Consider the following 17790-nt stretch of genomic DNA (forward strand, 5'->3'; position numbering starts at 1 on the left):
TTTTAATTATCCTACCACACGTATTTTGTTTTCTATCAGCTCTTTTTGATTATCTCTGCAAGCAAGCTCGCAAACACTATGCTGAATATGGATACGACCAAGTCTCTGTCCACTTTTTTCAAAATCCAGCGGTTCTTTCAGTTTCTCGTGTCATGATTCATCGTTGCACCATCTTTAAAGAACATGAGTGCCATTGCTTTTTGTCCTTTTTGTTATATAAGTGTAGATTGATCATGGAATGAGGATTTTCCACGTGCTACCCTTTCTTCCTGTTCAGACTTCTCTGTTCAAACACTTGGTACTCAATTAGATTAATGATCAAAGATTCAAGTAACAAGCGCTGTAAATTATATATGAGGATCATGCTTTATCTCTGGGGCCTTAATGTTCCAACCCATTTGGAAAAGATTTAATGTGACTTAAACTGAATTAATTTCTTAATCATACGCGTCGTGTCCATTCTCATCTAAACCTGAAGACATGTAATATCCCGTTAACTGAGGGTTGTTCCTCTTTAGAAAAGGAAAAAAAAGGAAAAAAAAATGCAAATGAAAAATTAATTTCTTTGCTTGGCATACTAGCATGATGTGACAATCAGAAGATTTGTTGTTTACTTTTTCATTCATAAAACAACAAACCGTATCATCTTAATTTTTCAATTTTTTAAGACCTTTTAATAATAACCAATACGCTCCTTGATACTATAATTTATAGTATTATCCTTATTTTTAAATCCACTTTATTGATATTTATTAGTAAATTAAAGAATCATATGAATGGAGATTGAAAAAAAAGCCAAAACTATGTTGCCACATAGTTTCGTACCCTCTTTTCTGTCTTTTTCAAGGTTAATTATAGTGGAGTCCATTTATTTGTTAAAAGAACAAAAAGCCTAAAAACTTTTATATTTTCACACATTAGTCCTACACCTAAAAATTTTCATTTGCAGTGATGCTTCTGGAAGCCACAATTTATTTTAGAAGCACCTTTCAAAGATGCCGACATGAATACAATACTCTGACATCGCAGACTTGTCAATTTAGGCAATATAAGTTTTTTTATTATTGCAATATATGTAGAGAAGAGAATGCATAATTTGTTAGAATTGAAGGAAAAGAAAAAAGAAATCCATTTCACTACCAAACTAAAAAATAAAAAATAAAAAATTTGTCATGGCCATTAATGACTATTTATAATGTTGGGGTAGAATAACAAAAGTCAATTTATTTAAGTGTGTAATTAAATTTATTCTTTTTATTTAAAACAAAAATTCAACCAAAAATACAAAATCCTTATTCAAATGAACAAAAATAATTTTACGAATTGATAAACTAACACTTTATTATTATTAGTAAATTAATATATTTTTCCACATAATCAAATAATTGATAGTATGTTAAATAAATATTATGTTACAAGAAAATAATAAAACATTAATTATATATAATATGAAATTAAATTCATTTTCATATTTTGTACATTTCATCTATTTGAGATAGTAAAATCTTTTTTGTTAGAGAAAAAAAAATGTATAATGTCTAAACCCTGCTCACGTGCGTGAGAGGAAATTGGTTGACATTTTGTGAAATTAAAAAAATCATATATATATATATTTATCGTCAATTATGGTTAGTAAAAAAATACAATGTTTAGCTATATATTAAATTAATTAATTTATTAATTAATAAGAGAATTATTAATTTAAATAAATATTAATAAATGTAAAAATAATTCATTTAATTGGAAATCTAGTTCAATAGTTTAAAATTTTTTAAAATATTATGGACTTACATGTCAAAATTTTAAAACTTTTGATTTTTCTAGTTTTGCATAAATAACAGGGGCATTTAATGTTAATAACCCTACAAATACATCTAAGCCATTATACAACTTGGGTTAAATCTAAAGAAATAGGGTACCAAACACCGTGGGCAACATAGCTGGACTCTGAAAAAAATTTAAATGCTAAAAAATAAAAAAAATTAATAATAAAATATTAGGTTGATACTTTTTCTTATTTTTAAATACTTTTTCTTCTAATAAATATATATTTTAGATTCTCAAGAAAAAAATATGGACCAAATGACTCATTTATTTATTTTTGTTTCAATTTTTGTATTAGTGAGATATTGACTATTCTAAAAATAGTATGGAATAAGTAGTATATATTAATTTTATTGAGGAGAAAAGTGACAATTTTCTTTATTTAATTCTTAATTTTTAATTAATAATTATTATTACTATAATTATTTTGTGTGTAGCTTAAGCTGTAAGTAAGTGGACTTTTTTAGTTTGATTCGTTTTTCAACTGCATATTATTGGTTAACAGAGATTTGAGTTGATATCGACCTATGAATTAAAAACACCAAAACAAAACGATTTTGTTTCTTCTTCTTTTTTTTTTCGATTTTCGTTCGTCCTTTTTAAAAAAATCGAACCAAACTAAAACCACTCAAGTTCGAAACTTTATGAACTAATTACATCGGATTGGGCAAAGTTATGTCCACGGTCCGAAGGTAGAGAAGACGCCTAGCAATAACATAAGCTATTCGATCATCTAAAGGTTGCCAAGCCCGTGTAAAACCTGAACCATAAGAAATTTTTGTTGTCATTAATAATAGATTTATTTACTAATATCTTCATTATAAGTGGATTTCATTGCATCGATCGTCAATTGATTAATTCATATTTAAAAACAAAAAATCAAATGATTAAAGTGTTGATTTTTTTAATTTTTTTTTTTTTTTTTTGTTTCTATTTTATGAGCAAAGCTACACGACCAAAACGTTTAGACTTTTTTTTTTTTCCCCCTTTCAAAACGTTTAGACTTATTTATTTAACAATGAAAGAAACGCTAATATCCTGACACATAATCAGACTTTTCTGATTAAAGGCAAGAATGGATCTTCTGACCTTTTTACCCAGTCGTGTTAAATAGTTACAAAAAACAATTTAGCTTTACTCTTTCATATCTGCTAAATAAGAATGAATCTTAATAGTTAATACTCTTGATCACATCTTTTTAGCGTCTACTTTTTGAGATTGACTTTTACGGAGTCAATTTTAACTCTTACATCAAAGATGATCTTTTATGTATGTTTTGAAACTAACAATTTTTTTTTTTACCTATTTTTCGTCTTCTCTCCTTAATAAAAATAAAACATTCCAAAGTGGGTTCCGTAAAATAAATTTTCTCCCAATAATCAGCCCCATACCAGTCTACTAAATTCTTCAGACAAGCACTTCCCAGTTTGCTCTAAAGCCAGAATCACTTCCAAGTCATTGAAGCACTTTCGGAGAATAATTAAAGAAATTTAAACTAGGAAGCTGGATTAGGCAGGAGCATCAGATTGCACTGCTCACTGCTCACTCAATAAGCCAATAATTAATTCTACACTACTTTTGGATGCCAGCATGCAGGCTAAGCAATTTGCTGCAATGAAACTCAACTGGCTTACTGAGAATAACAGCGTATTATTAGTGACTAGTACTGTAGTAGCCCTTGCAAACATCTGAAAATCATCAAATTATTGAAGACAGAAATTTTTGATCAATCAAATTTGTCAATTGTATAAACAATGAAGTAAACTCTTGAGTCGAAGACGAGAACTCTGTAATGTGAAAAGACCAAGCAACTCTGCTACTGAAAAGATCAAAGTAATTTGGAGGATAATGAGAACAGCTTCTACTCTCCAACATTCTATTGCAGCAGTCTCATCTCCAAGTCAAGTCCCACGCTTTGCACATTGTGTGCTGCGATCTAATCAAACTGGAAGAGGAAACACTGAAAATAATTTAACGGAATCCACAATCCAAAAGAAACGTCTCTCACGTCTTCAGAAAATTTCCGGATGGTATAACAAAAATGCTCCTAGCAGACTACTTTCGTAGGCAATTAAGCCGGTTCATAGAGGCCTAACATGTGACCGTCAATACATCGCATAGCCGCCACCTGATCACAGTCAAATTATTTGATCAATATCAAACATGAGAAAAAGTAGCTTTGAGCGAAAATGTCTTTTACTTTTACAGCAGCAATACCTTTCCGTGGATCTCATATTTGATGGAGCCATCTAATTCAGCCCCCAACGCCATTAATTTTGTCACTGCGCTGTTAATGTCAGTCACCGTGAACGATAACAGGGATGAGTTTCCATTCTGCACGACATGGTCACTGTAAAGAGAAACCCGCCATCTCCAATAAGAAATCTAATAGGCCATATTGGGAAAACCGAAGTGGTAGCTAGTTAAATGTCAAATAACTGGTATATACATTGAATTTGCGGTAGAATTTTTTGAATTACTTTACTTGTAGATGCATCAAGTGCAGTGCGTGTAAAATGGTTCTTTTAGGCATATTATCGAACGTAAGAAAGGCAGTAAAGAAACCTGGGGGATTGCATGAGGGCGAGCTTCAGTGGACCGGATTGAAGTTCGGCCCAGCGAAGAGTGCACACATTGAGAGTGAAATCCAGACCCTCCGAGTAGAAGCGCGCAGCTTTTGGTACGTCCTTGTGCAGCTGCAGTATCCATCTAAACGACGCCGCTGCCATCACCCTCTCTCTCTCTCTCTCTCTCTCTCTCACTTCATCTCGCTTATGAACCTTCGATGGCCTCGCACTTGACTTCACCAACGATCCCGAAAGCGAATGAAGAACCCTTATCCTAACCTAATTAAACGAAACCCACTAGTTGTTAACAGGCCAACGGCCCATTTCCTGAAAGCTGGCTACAACGCACATACTCTCTAGCATTAAACCTCACGAGGAGCCCATGGCCTATGAACAAGCCTCTGCATATTCGGTCGAATTTTCTTCTCAGCAGATCACAAAATCGGAAACAATGACCAAAGGCTCATTAATTAATCAAAACTGAAGAGTACATCTCACAATTCATCCATTATGTATTCTATTAAAAAATTATTACACTAATTTACAGACTTAAAATACAAATTACAGAAAGACAAAAATAGAGCTGCAGTTAAAAGCACTGCAACATTCAAATGTATAAAGAACTCCGGCCAATATTCACATAACACATTCCCAAGTGCCGTAAGTACAAGGAGCTGATCCGATAAGCTTGATGGCAATCATCCCAACCAGTCGGCTGGTTTTTTCATAGCTCAAGAGGAACCTCTGAAAACTTTAAATCGCGAGCGTTGCCCTTTTGACCTTGCTTCCAGAAGCTTTGCTTTTAAAGTATTCTCCTTCGAGACAGGAGGCGCTTTTGTAGAGGATTCAGAAATGTCGATATCTGGAGGTGTGAGTTTCGACATCCACTGGCGCACTGGACTGGCCTGATTCTTTCGTGTGGGATAACTGCAAGAGGCCCCACCACTGTCATTCTCAGGACGTATAGTCCCCGCTTCTGATAACAATATATGATTTCTCATTAAATTATCAATCATATAGTTTGAGTTTGATCCGTGGACCTCATCGTGTTCCTTATTTTGTCCAGAGATGCTATGCTCAGTCTCTCCACGGTTTTCAGGTTTGTGAGGAGTTATTTCAGGCGGTTCCCTTTCAACATCTTTCCCTGGTTCTGCATTCACCATCAGAGGCTCTTTATTACCATTACATGACATAGCCCAAGCCATCTGTTCTTCAAACTTAACTTGCAAACCAGTTGGAGTTCGGTCCCTTGTTCTTTCACGGGACACATTATTTTTCTTTGTCTGACTATGTTTCATTGCTTCATCAACACTATCATTCACAGCTTCATCTCTTTGTAATTTCAAGTCCGCATTTCTTGGTTTGTCTAGTTCAAAACAATTTGAATCACTGCCTGCAGAATCCTCTTCATCACCAACAGCTTGAGGCGCACTCACAGCCTCATTTAGTGGGACAGATTCAAGTGAATTTCGCCTATCCCTTGGGATCGTATTATCAGTTCTCTTAGAAGCGGACATTCGTTTGGCCTGAAGGTATGCCTCAATTTCAAAGCCCAACTTGTCCACTATTGAATTCTTCTCAGAAAGACCATACTGAGCTTCTTCTAGCTTCATCTGCATTCGTTCATCAAGCCATGATTCTGATATATGGAGAATCAAATGATCCTGCTCACCCTTCCCGGTCCAATTCTTGTCAGATTTCTGTTTCAGAGCATGCAGCTCCTGATCATAGTCTTTTATGCCAATAGCAAATTCATCACAAAGTTCTTCCAACAGCTTCCTCGATCTTCTCTCTCCTTCCAGCTCTCTCCAAGCATTAGAAAGAGTAGACTTAACCTCAGACAACTCCCGAGCCAACTTTCTGTGTAGACTCTCTGATCTTTTTCTTAATTTTCTCTCATCCTCTAGCTCATCCCTCACAGACTGTACAGCCGCATGGATCCGATCTTGTTCTTTACTCTTCCTAATTAGTTTATCTTCCGCAATTTGCTTCATCAAATCATCCATTTCATGCCGATCTGCCTGTTGATCTCGAAGCAACTCTTTGATCTTGACGCGGGCATGATCTAGCTCTGTCTTTAAGGCTTTAATTAATGATACATTGGAAGCATGCTGTTCCTCCAAGCTCCAGATTCGATTTAATACTTTTAAGAGTTCTGTAGACGTCTTAAGATTATATCGTGACTCACCAACTCTTCCCTTAAAGTCTAAAGAACTGGTAGGAGTAACTGCAGCTGCAGGGTTATAAGGTGCCATCTGCAGTGAAAGAGCATGTGAAACTACACAGAAGGTTCAATAATCCTGAAGGATTTACTATCAATATAGTTTACAAGTATCTAATTATAGTATGTTGAGACTTCAATTGAGCACATGTTAAATTGGTCAGAATAATGGAATTTGTGTATATGATATACAAACTGCCTGAAAGTCATTGTCAAGTGAAGCTGCTTCCACAGACAGTAAATTCTCACCAATAATTCACTATTAGATACCATTTGTGATTTTTCTTGCAAGTCCAACGGTTCCATTGTTTTTTTTTTTTTTTAATGGAATTTGTGGGGTTTCATCATAAAAGTAAAAGAAAGGAAGGAGCGATAAAAGTTAGACGGCAGGGGAAGGTGACTGGCAAAAAGTGAAAAACAACTATCATTACCACTACAGCATAAGCTTATATGGGATTATGGGTTAAAACCTCAAGATGACAATGGATTTGTGCAAAATATTTTTATAAGTTTGAATTTATGTGTGAGTAATTCAATCAACAAGGTCATTGTTTTAACTTGGTCCTTACTTGAGTAATTCAATCACCAAGGTCATTATTTTTAGTTGGTTCTCACTTCACTTCTCTGCCTATATAATGAGACAACGCAAAAACTAGGGGCACAAGCAAGCAGTAGGCAGTATAAGCCATTCCTAGTCCCATGCACCAAAAGTTTGGTCTAACCTCATCGCTGTCACTATTCCTCATACCTCTCAAAAATTGAATTCGAAGGTGTTGGCTAAAGCAAAAGGGCGCATGAAAATATGAAATTGTTCAAGTGACCAGAAAATTAATGGAAAAATAGTGAAACAAATGAAAATGGCTTACCTCCATGGAACTACCGTAACTTGCGGGAGATAGAGGCTGCAGGGCATGATTGTTTCTTTCGATTGCTCGGTGATGTTGAATCAGCGATTGAGCAATATGCCTCCTTAGACTGCTTGCACTCTCCGGCTGGTATAAGAAACAACAGAAAGATTAATGGCATAATTCCATTCTTCAGAGGATGGTCCGAGACATCACATGCAGAGTCTATAACCTGCATTGGGTTAAAGCAGTAGCAATTGGCATGGAAATCTCAGCATTCAATACATAGCATTAGCATCAAGAACACTTCTACAAACCCCAATAGCGGAAAGAACCCACCAATTTATCAAGAGTGAGATCTTTATTCAGCGAATTATCTCAAGGAGCATGATGCACAACATAGAATAGCCAAAAGAATTTGTCCTAAAACCTCAGTAACTACAGGAACCACAAGAAAATCTAACAATTCTTTTTTTTTTTTTTGACAGAAAATCTAACAATTTTAAGCAAACAAAAAAATGGATTAATATCAAATAAAATTTCTTCATGTTTAAGTATAATCTAGAACCTTGCAAATGAGTGGCAAGCCTTCTTATTGTTAAAGTTCTCTATTTACAAAAGAATTAACTTGGAATCAGCCTGCTAGATATGGCATTTCTAAACAGCAGAAAGACGAAAGCAAATATTCATGATCACCACAAGTAATCACACAAATCAGAATCAATAAGCAAAACAGAAGTAAAAGGGACCCACAAACACTAATCCACGCCTAATCTAAACCCAACATAATCAGCAGAATTCAATTAACGCAGCAATCAGCGGGAGCATGAAATGAAATAAAAAAAAAAAATAGAAACAAAAACTCAAATCAACCAACTCATCGAAGCAAAACATTACCTGTTCAGGGGAGCTTGGAGAAGGATCAGCCAAGAAATGAGACAAGTCAAGACCTTTATCCTTGTACTGGTGCTGGGAACGGTGATGGCGGCGGCGCATTTTAGAGTCGCTAGCACCATTGACAACAACGCCCCGGTGCATTTTAGAGATGGGAAAGTAGTGATGAAACTCCCAGAGAGCGGCAGCTAATTTTCTAGCAGAAAGATGGGAGTTTTCTTTAATGATGCTATCATGCGCCTCAGGAGGATGGCAGAGTCTCCAAGTAGACACTACTGGAGTAGTAGGGCCCCCTCTTTTGCCAACCAAGACCCCCCTCCTCAACTTTTCTCCCAAATTTTCCTCCTTTTCTGCTTCACTTTTTTCTTCCCTTTTCATTTTTCCTTTTTTTTTTTTTTTTTTCTCCTCTCCCTCCCTCTCTATTTAGACTTCAAAATTATTATTTTTTTTTTAATTTTCTTTATAGGTTATTCTTCCCTCTCATCACTTTTCTTTTTTTGTTTTGGTGGTAAAGTGTGTGGAGACGTTTTTGAGCTGTGCAGCAGTGTCTGGAATTTTTACTATGTCTGTGTTGTTTCTCTAGTTTAGAGAGTCGAGCGTCTGTCTGATTACTGATGAGTTATGATGACCTCTATCCCAAAAGTGACAAAGGGTTTTCGGGAAGTGGTTGGATCACCTGTTTTGCATATACCTACATCACCCGCCAAAGTTGATTGATCCTACGGACTGACAGAAGAATAAAATGACCTAATAACATTTGGAGTGTTGTGTTTTCACCAATTCACAATTAGCGACGTAATTTGTAACTCTCTGCCCATCGAATCTAACCAAAATTCCGTTAAAAATTGCCGTATATCTGTTTGTTTATTTAAGGGCTTGATTCAATACGACGTTAATATAGTGTCGCTTAGAAAATCTTGCAATGTTTTCTTCCTCTCTCTAATAAATTGGCCGTACCTAATATCAATTATCAAAATAAGGGTTCGACTAAAGTACTCTTAAGAACGTTGTATCCCGTTACTTAGTATCGACGTATAATGAATTAATGATAAAAAAAAAAAAAACGAAAAATAATCATATGATAATATGATATTGTGGGGCAACGTACCCAACAATAAGAATACTGAACTTGGTCGTGGCCCGAGCCTGACAATAGCCGAATCCAAGAAAAACCAAATTTTGTCGAAAAATGGCTTCAACTTCGGGTTTCAGACACATCATGCATCCTTTTCCGTAGCGTGTTAGAGTTTCTTAATGCAGATTTGTACTGCTAAAATGTCGGTCAGGTCATGTGTGCTCTGCGTAGAGCTTTTTATCTGCAGCAGGGGAAGCTGGCAGTCGTAGCCTCTGAGGCACGGAGAATTGGTGAAACCTCATTTCTTGGATTCCCAACGCAGTAAAAACCAAAAGTGTGTGTAACGATAATAATAAATTAATAATAATAATAATAATAATAATAATATTTCAGTGGCACGAGGGGGGTACGTGCTATCTTGTGTTTTGTGCTCTTTTCGAGAAACTTCTATTTTATTGGACTGGATTCATGAAAATGAAAATTAACCGCTTGGACGTGGGCGGGCCTGACCGATGATGAACATTTTCAAATTCTTCAATCCAGTCCTGCTTCTGTTAGTATTTTGATGGATGCGTAAATTAAATTATAAAGGGTGGTGTCCATACATCTCAAATTTTTTTATTTTAAAAAATTATCTCAAACGATACAATATCCACTAATTAATTGGTAATATAATATAATTAATCGAATTCACTTATTTATTAAACGAACCAATTTTTTCAAACTAAATCCATTTAATTTGCTTTGAATTTAATCAAATTAAATAAACAATCGCTGACTTAAATTGCCACTCCTAACCATGTTTGGTCAACATTCACTGTTATCAATAAAATCAAAAATATTAAAAATAGTGAATTGCAAAAAGCATAGGAAGGATTTTTATGTGGTTTAGGTTACAATCCGACATACACAAGATTATACCCAACTATTAAGTAATTTGCTAAGTAATGAACGATTGTAACCTATTGATTCTTATACAATTTTATACTTCCTCCAACCCTTGCCGCCACCTAATCGAACTTACTTAGGGGGAGCACCACTTATCTTCAATGTGTTTGCTACTCTTGAGATCCCCTTAACATAAAAAATGACCTCCTTCTTCTTGAAGAGAGATCAAAGATTTTAAATGAAAGACTATATATATTGAAGATACAAAGATTAAAATTCATAAAGACATGAAACATTATATGCAGCTAAGGTATGAATTTTCATGCTTTTGCATTGGTTGCCTTTATGATATGAAATATGATAGGTTTTCGTTAATCCTCAATGCGTGAAATACTTCTGTTTATACATAAGTGTAGTATTTCACCCAAATCCTAGTAGAAGAGTATCAAAGAAACTTCTTTTAAGAGTCGGATATTTCATAAATATTTGATATACTTGTTAATCTTATAATCACCTTTATTTGGAATTCTTTTATGTAATCTGACATACATGCCACTTTGCTTCTTTTTGCCTTAATAAATGCTCTCAATTAAACCACATAATTTAATCTAATAAATATTTAAGATTAGATAAATTCCCAATATAATAAAAAAATAAATAACAATATTATTGATACGATGCCCGTAATAAAAACCAATTTAAATTTTGTTAATGTATTGAATTATTGCTGCTGAATTTAGGTTGTCAAAATTATGTTACAGTGCATTTGTGAGTTGTGTGAGGGTAGTGGGCTTTAATTTTTTAAAATTTTTTTAGGGCTAACGAAGAATGGACGCAGCGGATGTTGAGATTTTAGAAAATAATGTTCAATCTGGATAATGGCGTACATATCAAAAGGAAAATTTGCGATAAACACACACGATAATTTTGAATTAATCCTAATATTATCCATCTATCCATTTTGTGATAAACAAATTAATCAAAACAAGGAACTTCTAAACTCATTAAAACTCACCTAGCTTTTATAGGAATAAAAGTCGATATTCAGTATCAACCATCAGAGTTTTTTCAATCATATCATCAATATGGTAATGAAATTAATGGTATTAGCTGTGTATGCTAAAACGAGTAATTTTATCACACAATTCACTCGATTCATCACAAACCTCTTATGTATACGCTATAGTTATGCAACTCAGAAATTTTTTTTTTATTATTATTCGCTAATTCTTAAAAATTTACGAAAAAGCCAACTTTCCAAATGCGTTGGTTGGGGAGAGTTTCACTGCATTGTGGTTGTTATTAATGGCTTAATTTTTATTGCAAGTTGGCGTAATTAAAGTGTTAACTGGTGACACAGCACATGGGCATAACCGATATTTCGCTTCCTTCCATGTTTGTACTCTACATGCTTATATATATTTTCTCCACTCCTTCATTATCGTTCATTCAGCAAGATTCATTCAAAGAAAATTCTTTACAGATTTATATTAAAAAAAAAAACCCTTCAATTAGTTTCTCCGTTTATGGAACTGAAGATAAAACTTTCTCGTTAAGCAATTTGCTCTCTGCAAGATCAGGTGATTCATCTCTCTCAGTTTCTCATATATTTAATGATCTGTTTGGTCGCCGGGAAAATGAAAAAAGAAAAGGAAACTTGCTGCTTGGAAAGTTCAAGTTTTCTTTTCTCTTCTCTGTTTTGTTTTCAAAATGACGAGTGGGTGGTTTTTGACTCTTCTGATGTGAATTAAGAGCTGGGTCGTAGTTGTAAATATGATCGGATGAACAGGGACAGTGAAGTCATTCGGATCGCATCGCAAGCGGTTTCCAATTTCTTTGCTGCGGTTTGAATGCCACGTAGGAGTTAGTGATTCATCAGGTGTAGTAAATCTTTGTTCGTAAAGACAAAATTGCCCCTGTCCTACAGCTCTTTGCTGTTCATGGCCCCACGACGGAAATCTTTACATTTTGCTCTTTTTTTTAAGTCGTTTTTGAATCTTGACGTTGGCTATCAGCTTTCACACTTCCCACTTGAGATCCGTCGGATTCCTTAAAATCCTCTTTTCATTTTCGTGAGTTGTCTTTATCCATATTTGGCCAATTACCATTATTCTTCCCTTTTGTTTCTTTTCAACGGACGCGGTTTTGTTTCGTTGGTGGGAAAATTGAGTGAAAGTGAAATGCTTGCGTCAACACAAACAGCGTACTTTTGGCCCTGTGACTGTCGGAATTGACTCAGAAATGAGATGCTTCCGTCGCTTTTCCTCTTATTTGTTTAATCAAAGTTTTAATGTCATTAAAGCTCCAAGTCGTGGAACCACAAGTAACGAGGCTTTTCTTAGGATGGTAGAGTTCAATTTGTTTATCTGGGTCTAAGTTGAAAATACGTATATATACGTATATAATTATAAGATGACGCTTATGAGTAATTCTTATTCGTGGTTGTGTAGAAGGAGCCATCTGACGTGAACGAGGAGTGATTTCTTTCGGTAAGTGAATTGTGATTAATCGTTGCAAAAACATGGCTGCGGAATCGGCATGTCCCGCGCCCATGAAGGCTACATCAAACGGGGTCTTTCAAGGCGACAACCCTCTTGATTATGCGCTTCCTCTCGCCATTCTACAGATTTGCCTCGTCGTCTTGCTCACTCGTCTTCTCGCTTTTGTTTTGAGACCTCTTCGGCAGCCTCGTGTCATTGCTGAGATTGTTGTAAGTTGCGTTACTCCCAACTTTTTTTTTTTTTTCAACTTTATGATCTCCTTTAATAAATGATTAAAATTTTCAATCTCTGCGTCATGCATAACATGATGTCTTCAGCTAGCCACGGTGTTTCATTAGGAGAATTTTTTATATTCGGCGGAATCTCATGTCAGCAAATATATTAGTGTGTGAACATGTACGAGGTGGCCGCTCCTGAGTAATTATTTCTTCAGGACCGTAAAATAAATAAATAAATAAAAGGTCCAAAGAGAAAATAAGTGCCTATAAAAGTGGTCTTGGTGGAGAATATTTTTAATTCAAGTTCACTTTCCACACTCCAATGATTAAAGGGGAAATAGAGAATTAAAAGAACTGAATGTCCCAGAAAATTGCTTGAAAGCGGCTTTTGTCTTGATCGTTCTTACAAAGGCGGGCTGGCCTTTAGAGTTATCAACATGATGACATGTGATACCAGCAGAACTAAGAAAAAATGGCATTTGATACCAGCACAACTAAGAGAAATCTAAATTTAACAGTTAATTCGTAATCCTCTTTAACATGAATTAGGGACAGAGAAGATTCATAATCATGTGCTACAGAGCATTGATGCAATTGTTGTTGTTGATACTGCTTTTGCAGGGAGGAATACTGCTTGGCCCATCAGCTTTGGGCAGGAACAAAGACTTTCTAAAAGCTGTTTTCCCATCGAGAAGTCTCACGGTGTTGGATACTTTAGCCAACCTAGGCCTTCTCTTCTTTTTGTTTCTGGTAGGCTTGGAGATGGATCCAAAATCCATTCGCCGGGCTGGTAAGAAAGCTCTTAGCATAGCCCTTGGAGGAATTAGTCTCCCTTTTGCATTAGGAATTGGGACATCATTTGCCCTTCGAGCCACAGTTTCTAAAGGTGTAGATCAAGCTCCATTCCTTATATTCATGGGGGTGGCTTTTTCTATCACTGCCTTTCCTGTCTTGGCTCGTATTTTAGCTGAACTCAAGCTTTTAACTACCGATGTCGGCCGAATGGCAATGTCAGCTGCAGCTGTTAATGATGTCGCTGCGTGGATTCTACTGGCTCTTGCCGTCGCCCTTTCAGGAAGTGGGCGTTCTCCCCTAGTGTCATTATGGGTTTTATTGTGTGGGTGTGGTTTTGTCATAGGTTGTGTAGTCATTGTCACGCCTATCTTCAAATGGATGGAGAAGCGTTGCCCTGATGGTGAGCCTGTGAAAGAGCTGTATGTGTGTGTTACTCTATCAATTGTTTTGTTATCCGGCTTTGTCACTGATTCCATTGGAATTCATGCTCTCTTTGGTGCATTCATAACTGGAGTTCTAGTACCAAAGGAAGGGCCATTTGCCGGTGCTCTCGTAGAAAAAGTTGAGGATCTTGTATCCGGCCTTTTCCTTCCGTTGTACTTTGTTTCCAGCGGACTGAAGACCAATATAACCACTATTCAAGGGCTCCAATCTTGGGGGTTCCTTGTTTTAGTTATAGTGACAGCATGTTTTGGAAAGATCGTTGGTACTGTAGCTATGTCTCTTGCTTGCAGAATTCCTTTCAAGGAGGCTCTAGCATTGGGGTTCTTGATGAATACTAAAGGGCTGGTGGAGCTTATTGTCCTCAACATTGGAAAAGACAGAAAGGTAAAATCATTTATTTATTATTTAATTTTTGGCTTGATTATTCGATTTTAATTCATTTTATGTAGCTGATTGATTTTTTCTTGTAGGTATTGAATGATCAAACGTTTGCTATCATGGTTTTGATGGCTGTCTTCACAACATTTATAACGACGCCCTTAGTCATGGCAGTATATAAGCCAAATCAAAAAACAAGTAAAGTTGCTTACAAGCATAGAACAATTAAGAGAAAAGATCCAAACTCGGAGCTTCGAATTTTTGCTTGTTTCCATACTGCAAGTAACGTCCCCACAATGATTAATCTCATAGAGGCTTCGCGCGGGACTGAGAAAAAGGAAGGACTCTGTGTCTATGCAATGCACCTCATGGAGCTCTCCGAAAGGTCATCTGCAATACTAATGGTCCACAAGGCAAGAAAGAATGGAGTTCCATTTTGGAACAAGGGGAAGCGGTCAGATTGTGATCAAGTCGTTGTGGCTTTTGAGGCTTTCAGGCAGCTAAGCCGTGTGTTCATCCGGCCAATGACAGCAATCTCAGCAATGCATGGCATGCACGAGGACATATGCAGTAGTGCTGAAAGGAAAAGAGCAGCAATGATAATTCTCCCATTTCACAAGCACCAGAGGTTTGATGGGGTACTTGAGACTACTAGAAGCGAATTTCGTTGGGTAAATAAGAGGGTTCTTGAGCATGCATCATGCTCAGTGGGCATATTAGTCGATCGTGGTCTTGGTGGAAGCACCCACGTAGCTGCAAGCAATGTTTCTTCAGTCATAACTGTCCTGTTCTTTGGTGGGAATGATGATCAAGAAGCCCTAGCTTATGGTGCACGCATGGCAGAACACCCTGGTATTAGTCTTAATGTGGTTCGCTTTCTGCCGAGTTCTGAGATTTCAGGGGAGATTGAAGCTGATACGAATGATGCAGAGAGTACAGGGGAATCAGCGGATGAAATCTTTCTTGCTGAAGTCAAGCAAAAGTTTAAAAATTTGGAGGCATTTAAATATGAAGAAAGATGGATAAAGAATACTTCAGAAACTGTTGATGTGCTCGGGGAGTTCAATAAATGCCATTTGTTTTTGGTCGGTCGAATGCCGGTAAGTCGGGCAGCAGCAATGCTTAAAGTTAAGAGCGATTGCCCTGAATTGGGGCCTGTAGGCAGCTTGCTGATTTCGCCTGATTTCTCAACATCAGCATCAGTTTTGGTGGTGCAGCAATATGTCGGCCAAACACCTTCAAGTCCACTGCTTCCAGATAAGGTTGCAGTAATAGAGTCGCCAGAGCATGATACAGAATCTGGTTGATATGTTGGCTTCAACTTGGAAGTGGATATATACAGCCCTTTGAATTGTTTGAGGATGATGATGAAAATTTCAGCAAAAAGATGTGCATAAACTAATTGTACTTTGCGTTATAGGTCTTTGTAGCAAGTTCAAAGTTGTAAAAATTATCACAGTAAAAGCTTCTGAAATATCTTTGTCTGTCCGTATTTTTTTGCAATTTTTTTTCCGCAAGGCTCGGGATTCTGACGAAGAGAATGTTGTGGCAAAGCACCTGCATTATGTGACCCTGTTAATTGAAGCTTTGTATTCGGGCAAATTCGGGCAAGCTTGTCATTCTTTTTCTTTTTCTTTTTTTGGACCTCAATTGCTTTATCTTATAGAATAATGATTCAAATGCTTAACTAATTTTGTGCGCCGAGCTTTGAATCACACAAGAGGATTTGATCTCAAGTTCTCAACCCTACTCCTGCCATGACCTAGGAAGACGAGATTTAGGGGAATTAATGGGCCTTATTTTGAATCCTAATTCTATCATTTAAAATCAAGTCAATACTCTTTTAAAAGGATGAAACTATTTAAACCAACTATTTTTTTTAAATCCATCTAAAAAATATATATTTATTATTAAACTCTAGTTTTTAAAAAAATTTCAAGGTTAACCCCCTCAATGATTTCTTTCTTCTTCAATCTCATTGAAACAAATTTCTCTCTCTACCCCGGTTATCAGTAAATTAATCTTTCTTAACTTTAAATAGAAATTGATGATGCAGAAACATAAAAATTCGATAGATAAGATAAACTAAGACTTTCAGTGATGAAAATTTTATTAGAAAAGTCTAAATAAACAAAACTAGTGCTTTGGGCTCTTTTTTATACTAATTCTAAATATCACAAATTTATCAAAATAGGTAAATCTGAAATATTATTTTATAATAAAATTCTCTTAATCTAAAGAAGGAAAATAAAACAAACAACATTCAAATCCTATAAATAAAAAAAGGAAAAAAAGTCCTAGAAGTAATAGGAAAATAGGAAATAACTTAAAGTTACAAAATGACTAAAAAAGAAGCGGAACTTATGACTCGACCATGGGGGATTGTTATGGGTTTGATACATCTTGTCACAAGTCTCAAAAGGGTATATTATACACCTAAAACATATATACAAAATAACCTAAAACCATAAAATGACAGGAAAAAAGTAAAACTTTTGGCTTGACCATGGGCAAAATGATATAAGCTATTTGGTTTGATTTATTTAGTCGTAAACTTCAAAATATTATTTTAAACTTGATCCCATATGGGTGATATTTGTCCTTCAAGAGCCAATGAGATTGAAACAATGTTACCATCAAAATCAAGGTTTGTGCAACCCTTAGGTCAACACAAACAATAGAATGCGTGTGTGAATTAAAAAGATTAAAAGAGAGCAAAAAAATAAATGAGTGTCTTTAAATATGGTTACATAAAGAAAGGGGTGTTATTTGGATAATAAAGATTGTTAATAGCAATACTCAAAGCAAACTTATGATGCTTTTACTTCTCTTATGGGCGCTGTTATGGGATGTATTTAGTCGATTTTTTGAATTTAGTATCGCTAAGATATCTTTTTACCAGGCAACAATAAGTGATTATTATTTATGTAATTATATCTTAATCATACACTTATAAAAACGCTCACATATCACCAAATTTTTTAAAGATTAGCCGATATTCGATCAACATATCATCAGTTATTTCCCCATTTTTTATTAATTATTCACCCGTTTTAATTTGCTTGTGAGTTCTTCAGGAGTCGAAGTGTGCGGCTATACGCACACCATAATATACTATTCAAACCCTTGGGACAGCTATT

General features: G+C 35.6%; 3 protein-coding genes across 4 annotated transcripts; 1 reads left to right on the forward strand and 2 right to left on the reverse strand.

Annotated features, from left to right (window-relative positions):
* Positions 1-3527: 3527 nt before the first annotated feature.
* On the reverse strand, positions 3528-4726 carry LOC102627358 (uncharacterized). Its single transcript, XM_006476388.4, has 3 exons — positions 4390-4726; positions 4042-4174; positions 3528-3952 (listed from the first exon to the last, which is right to left on the reverse strand). The coding sequence occupies exons 1-3, from the start codon at positions 4551-4553 to the stop codon at positions 3896-3898; spliced, it is 354 nt and encodes a 117-aa protein (XP_006476451.2). The 5' UTR covers positions 4554-4726; the 3' UTR covers positions 3528-3895.
* Positions 4727-4836: 110 nt separating this feature from the next.
* On the reverse strand, positions 4837-9172 carry LOC102627655 (uncharacterized protein At5g41620). Its single transcript, XM_006476389.4, has 3 exons — positions 8355-9172; positions 7479-7604; positions 4837-6646 (listed from the first exon to the last, which is right to left on the reverse strand). Exons 1-3 carry the CDS (start codon positions 8727-8729, stop codon positions 5123-5125), a joined length of 2025 nt encoding a protein of 674 aa, XP_006476452.2. The 5' UTR covers positions 8730-9172; the 3' UTR covers positions 4837-5122.
* A 2572-nt stretch (positions 9173-11744) lies between these two features.
* LOC102627943 (cation/H(+) antiporter 18-like) lies at positions 11745-16252 on the forward strand. 2 transcript variants are annotated; one of them, XM_006476392.4, is made up of 4 exons: positions 11745-11894; positions 12765-13024; positions 13655-14656; positions 14743-16252. In XM_006476392.4, the coding sequence occupies exons 2-4, from the start codon at positions 12836-12838 to the stop codon at positions 15955-15957; spliced, it is 2406 nt and encodes an 801-aa protein (XP_006476455.2). In that variant the 5' UTR covers positions 11745-11894; positions 12765-12835; the 3' UTR covers positions 15958-16252. The 2 variants fall into 2 exon arrangements, with proteins under 2 accessions (XP_006476455.2, XP_006476454.2); XM_006476391.4 differs by lacking the exon at positions 11745-11894 and adding an exon at positions 12330-12660.
* Positions 16253-17790: the final 1538 nt, after the last annotated feature.

Source organism: Citrus sinensis, chromosome 3 (assembly GCF_022201045.2).
Source record: "Citrus sinensis cultivar Valencia sweet orange chromosome 3, DVS_A1.0, whole genome shotgun sequence".
Lineage (NCBI taxonomy): Eukaryota > Viridiplantae > Streptophyta > Magnoliopsida > Sapindales > Rutaceae > Citrus > Citrus sinensis.

Coding starts and splice junctions, on each gene's coding strand:
- LOC102627358 (XM_006476388.4), bottom strand. CDS start 4,553: ATGGCAGCGGCGTCGTTTAGATGGATACTGCAGCTGCACAAGGACGTA. Junction 4,175..4,389: donor GCCCTCATGCAATCCCCCAG/GTTTCTTTACTG, acceptor TTCTCTTTACAG/TGACCATGTCGTGCAGAATG. Junction 3,953..4,041: donor AATATGAGATCCACGGAAAG/GTATTGCTGCTG, acceptor GACTGTGATCAG/GTGGCGGCTATGCGATGTAT.
- LOC102627655 (XM_006476389.4), bottom strand. CDS start 8,729: ATGAAAAGGGAAGAAAAAAGTGAAGCAGAAAAGGAGGAAAATTTGGGA. Junction 7,605..8,354: donor CTCCAAGCTCCCCTGAACAG/GTAATGTTTTGC, acceptor TTCTTATACCAG/CCGGAGAGTGCAAGCAGTCT. Junction 6,647..7,478: donor GTTACGGTAGTTCCATGGAG/GTAAGCCATTTT, acceptor CTTTCACTGCAG/ATGGCACCTTATAACCCTGC.
- LOC102627943 (XM_006476392.4), top strand. CDS start 12,836: ATGGCTGCGGAATCGGCATGTCCCGCGCCCATGAAGGCTACATCAAAC. Junction 13,025..13,654: donor GTGTCATTGCTGAGATTGTT/GTAAGTTGCGTT, acceptor CTGCTTTTGCAG/GGAGGAATACTGCTTGGCCC. Junction 14,657..14,742: donor ACATTGGAAAAGACAGAAAG/GTAAAATCATTT, acceptor TTTTTCTTGTAG/GTATTGAATGATCAAACGTT.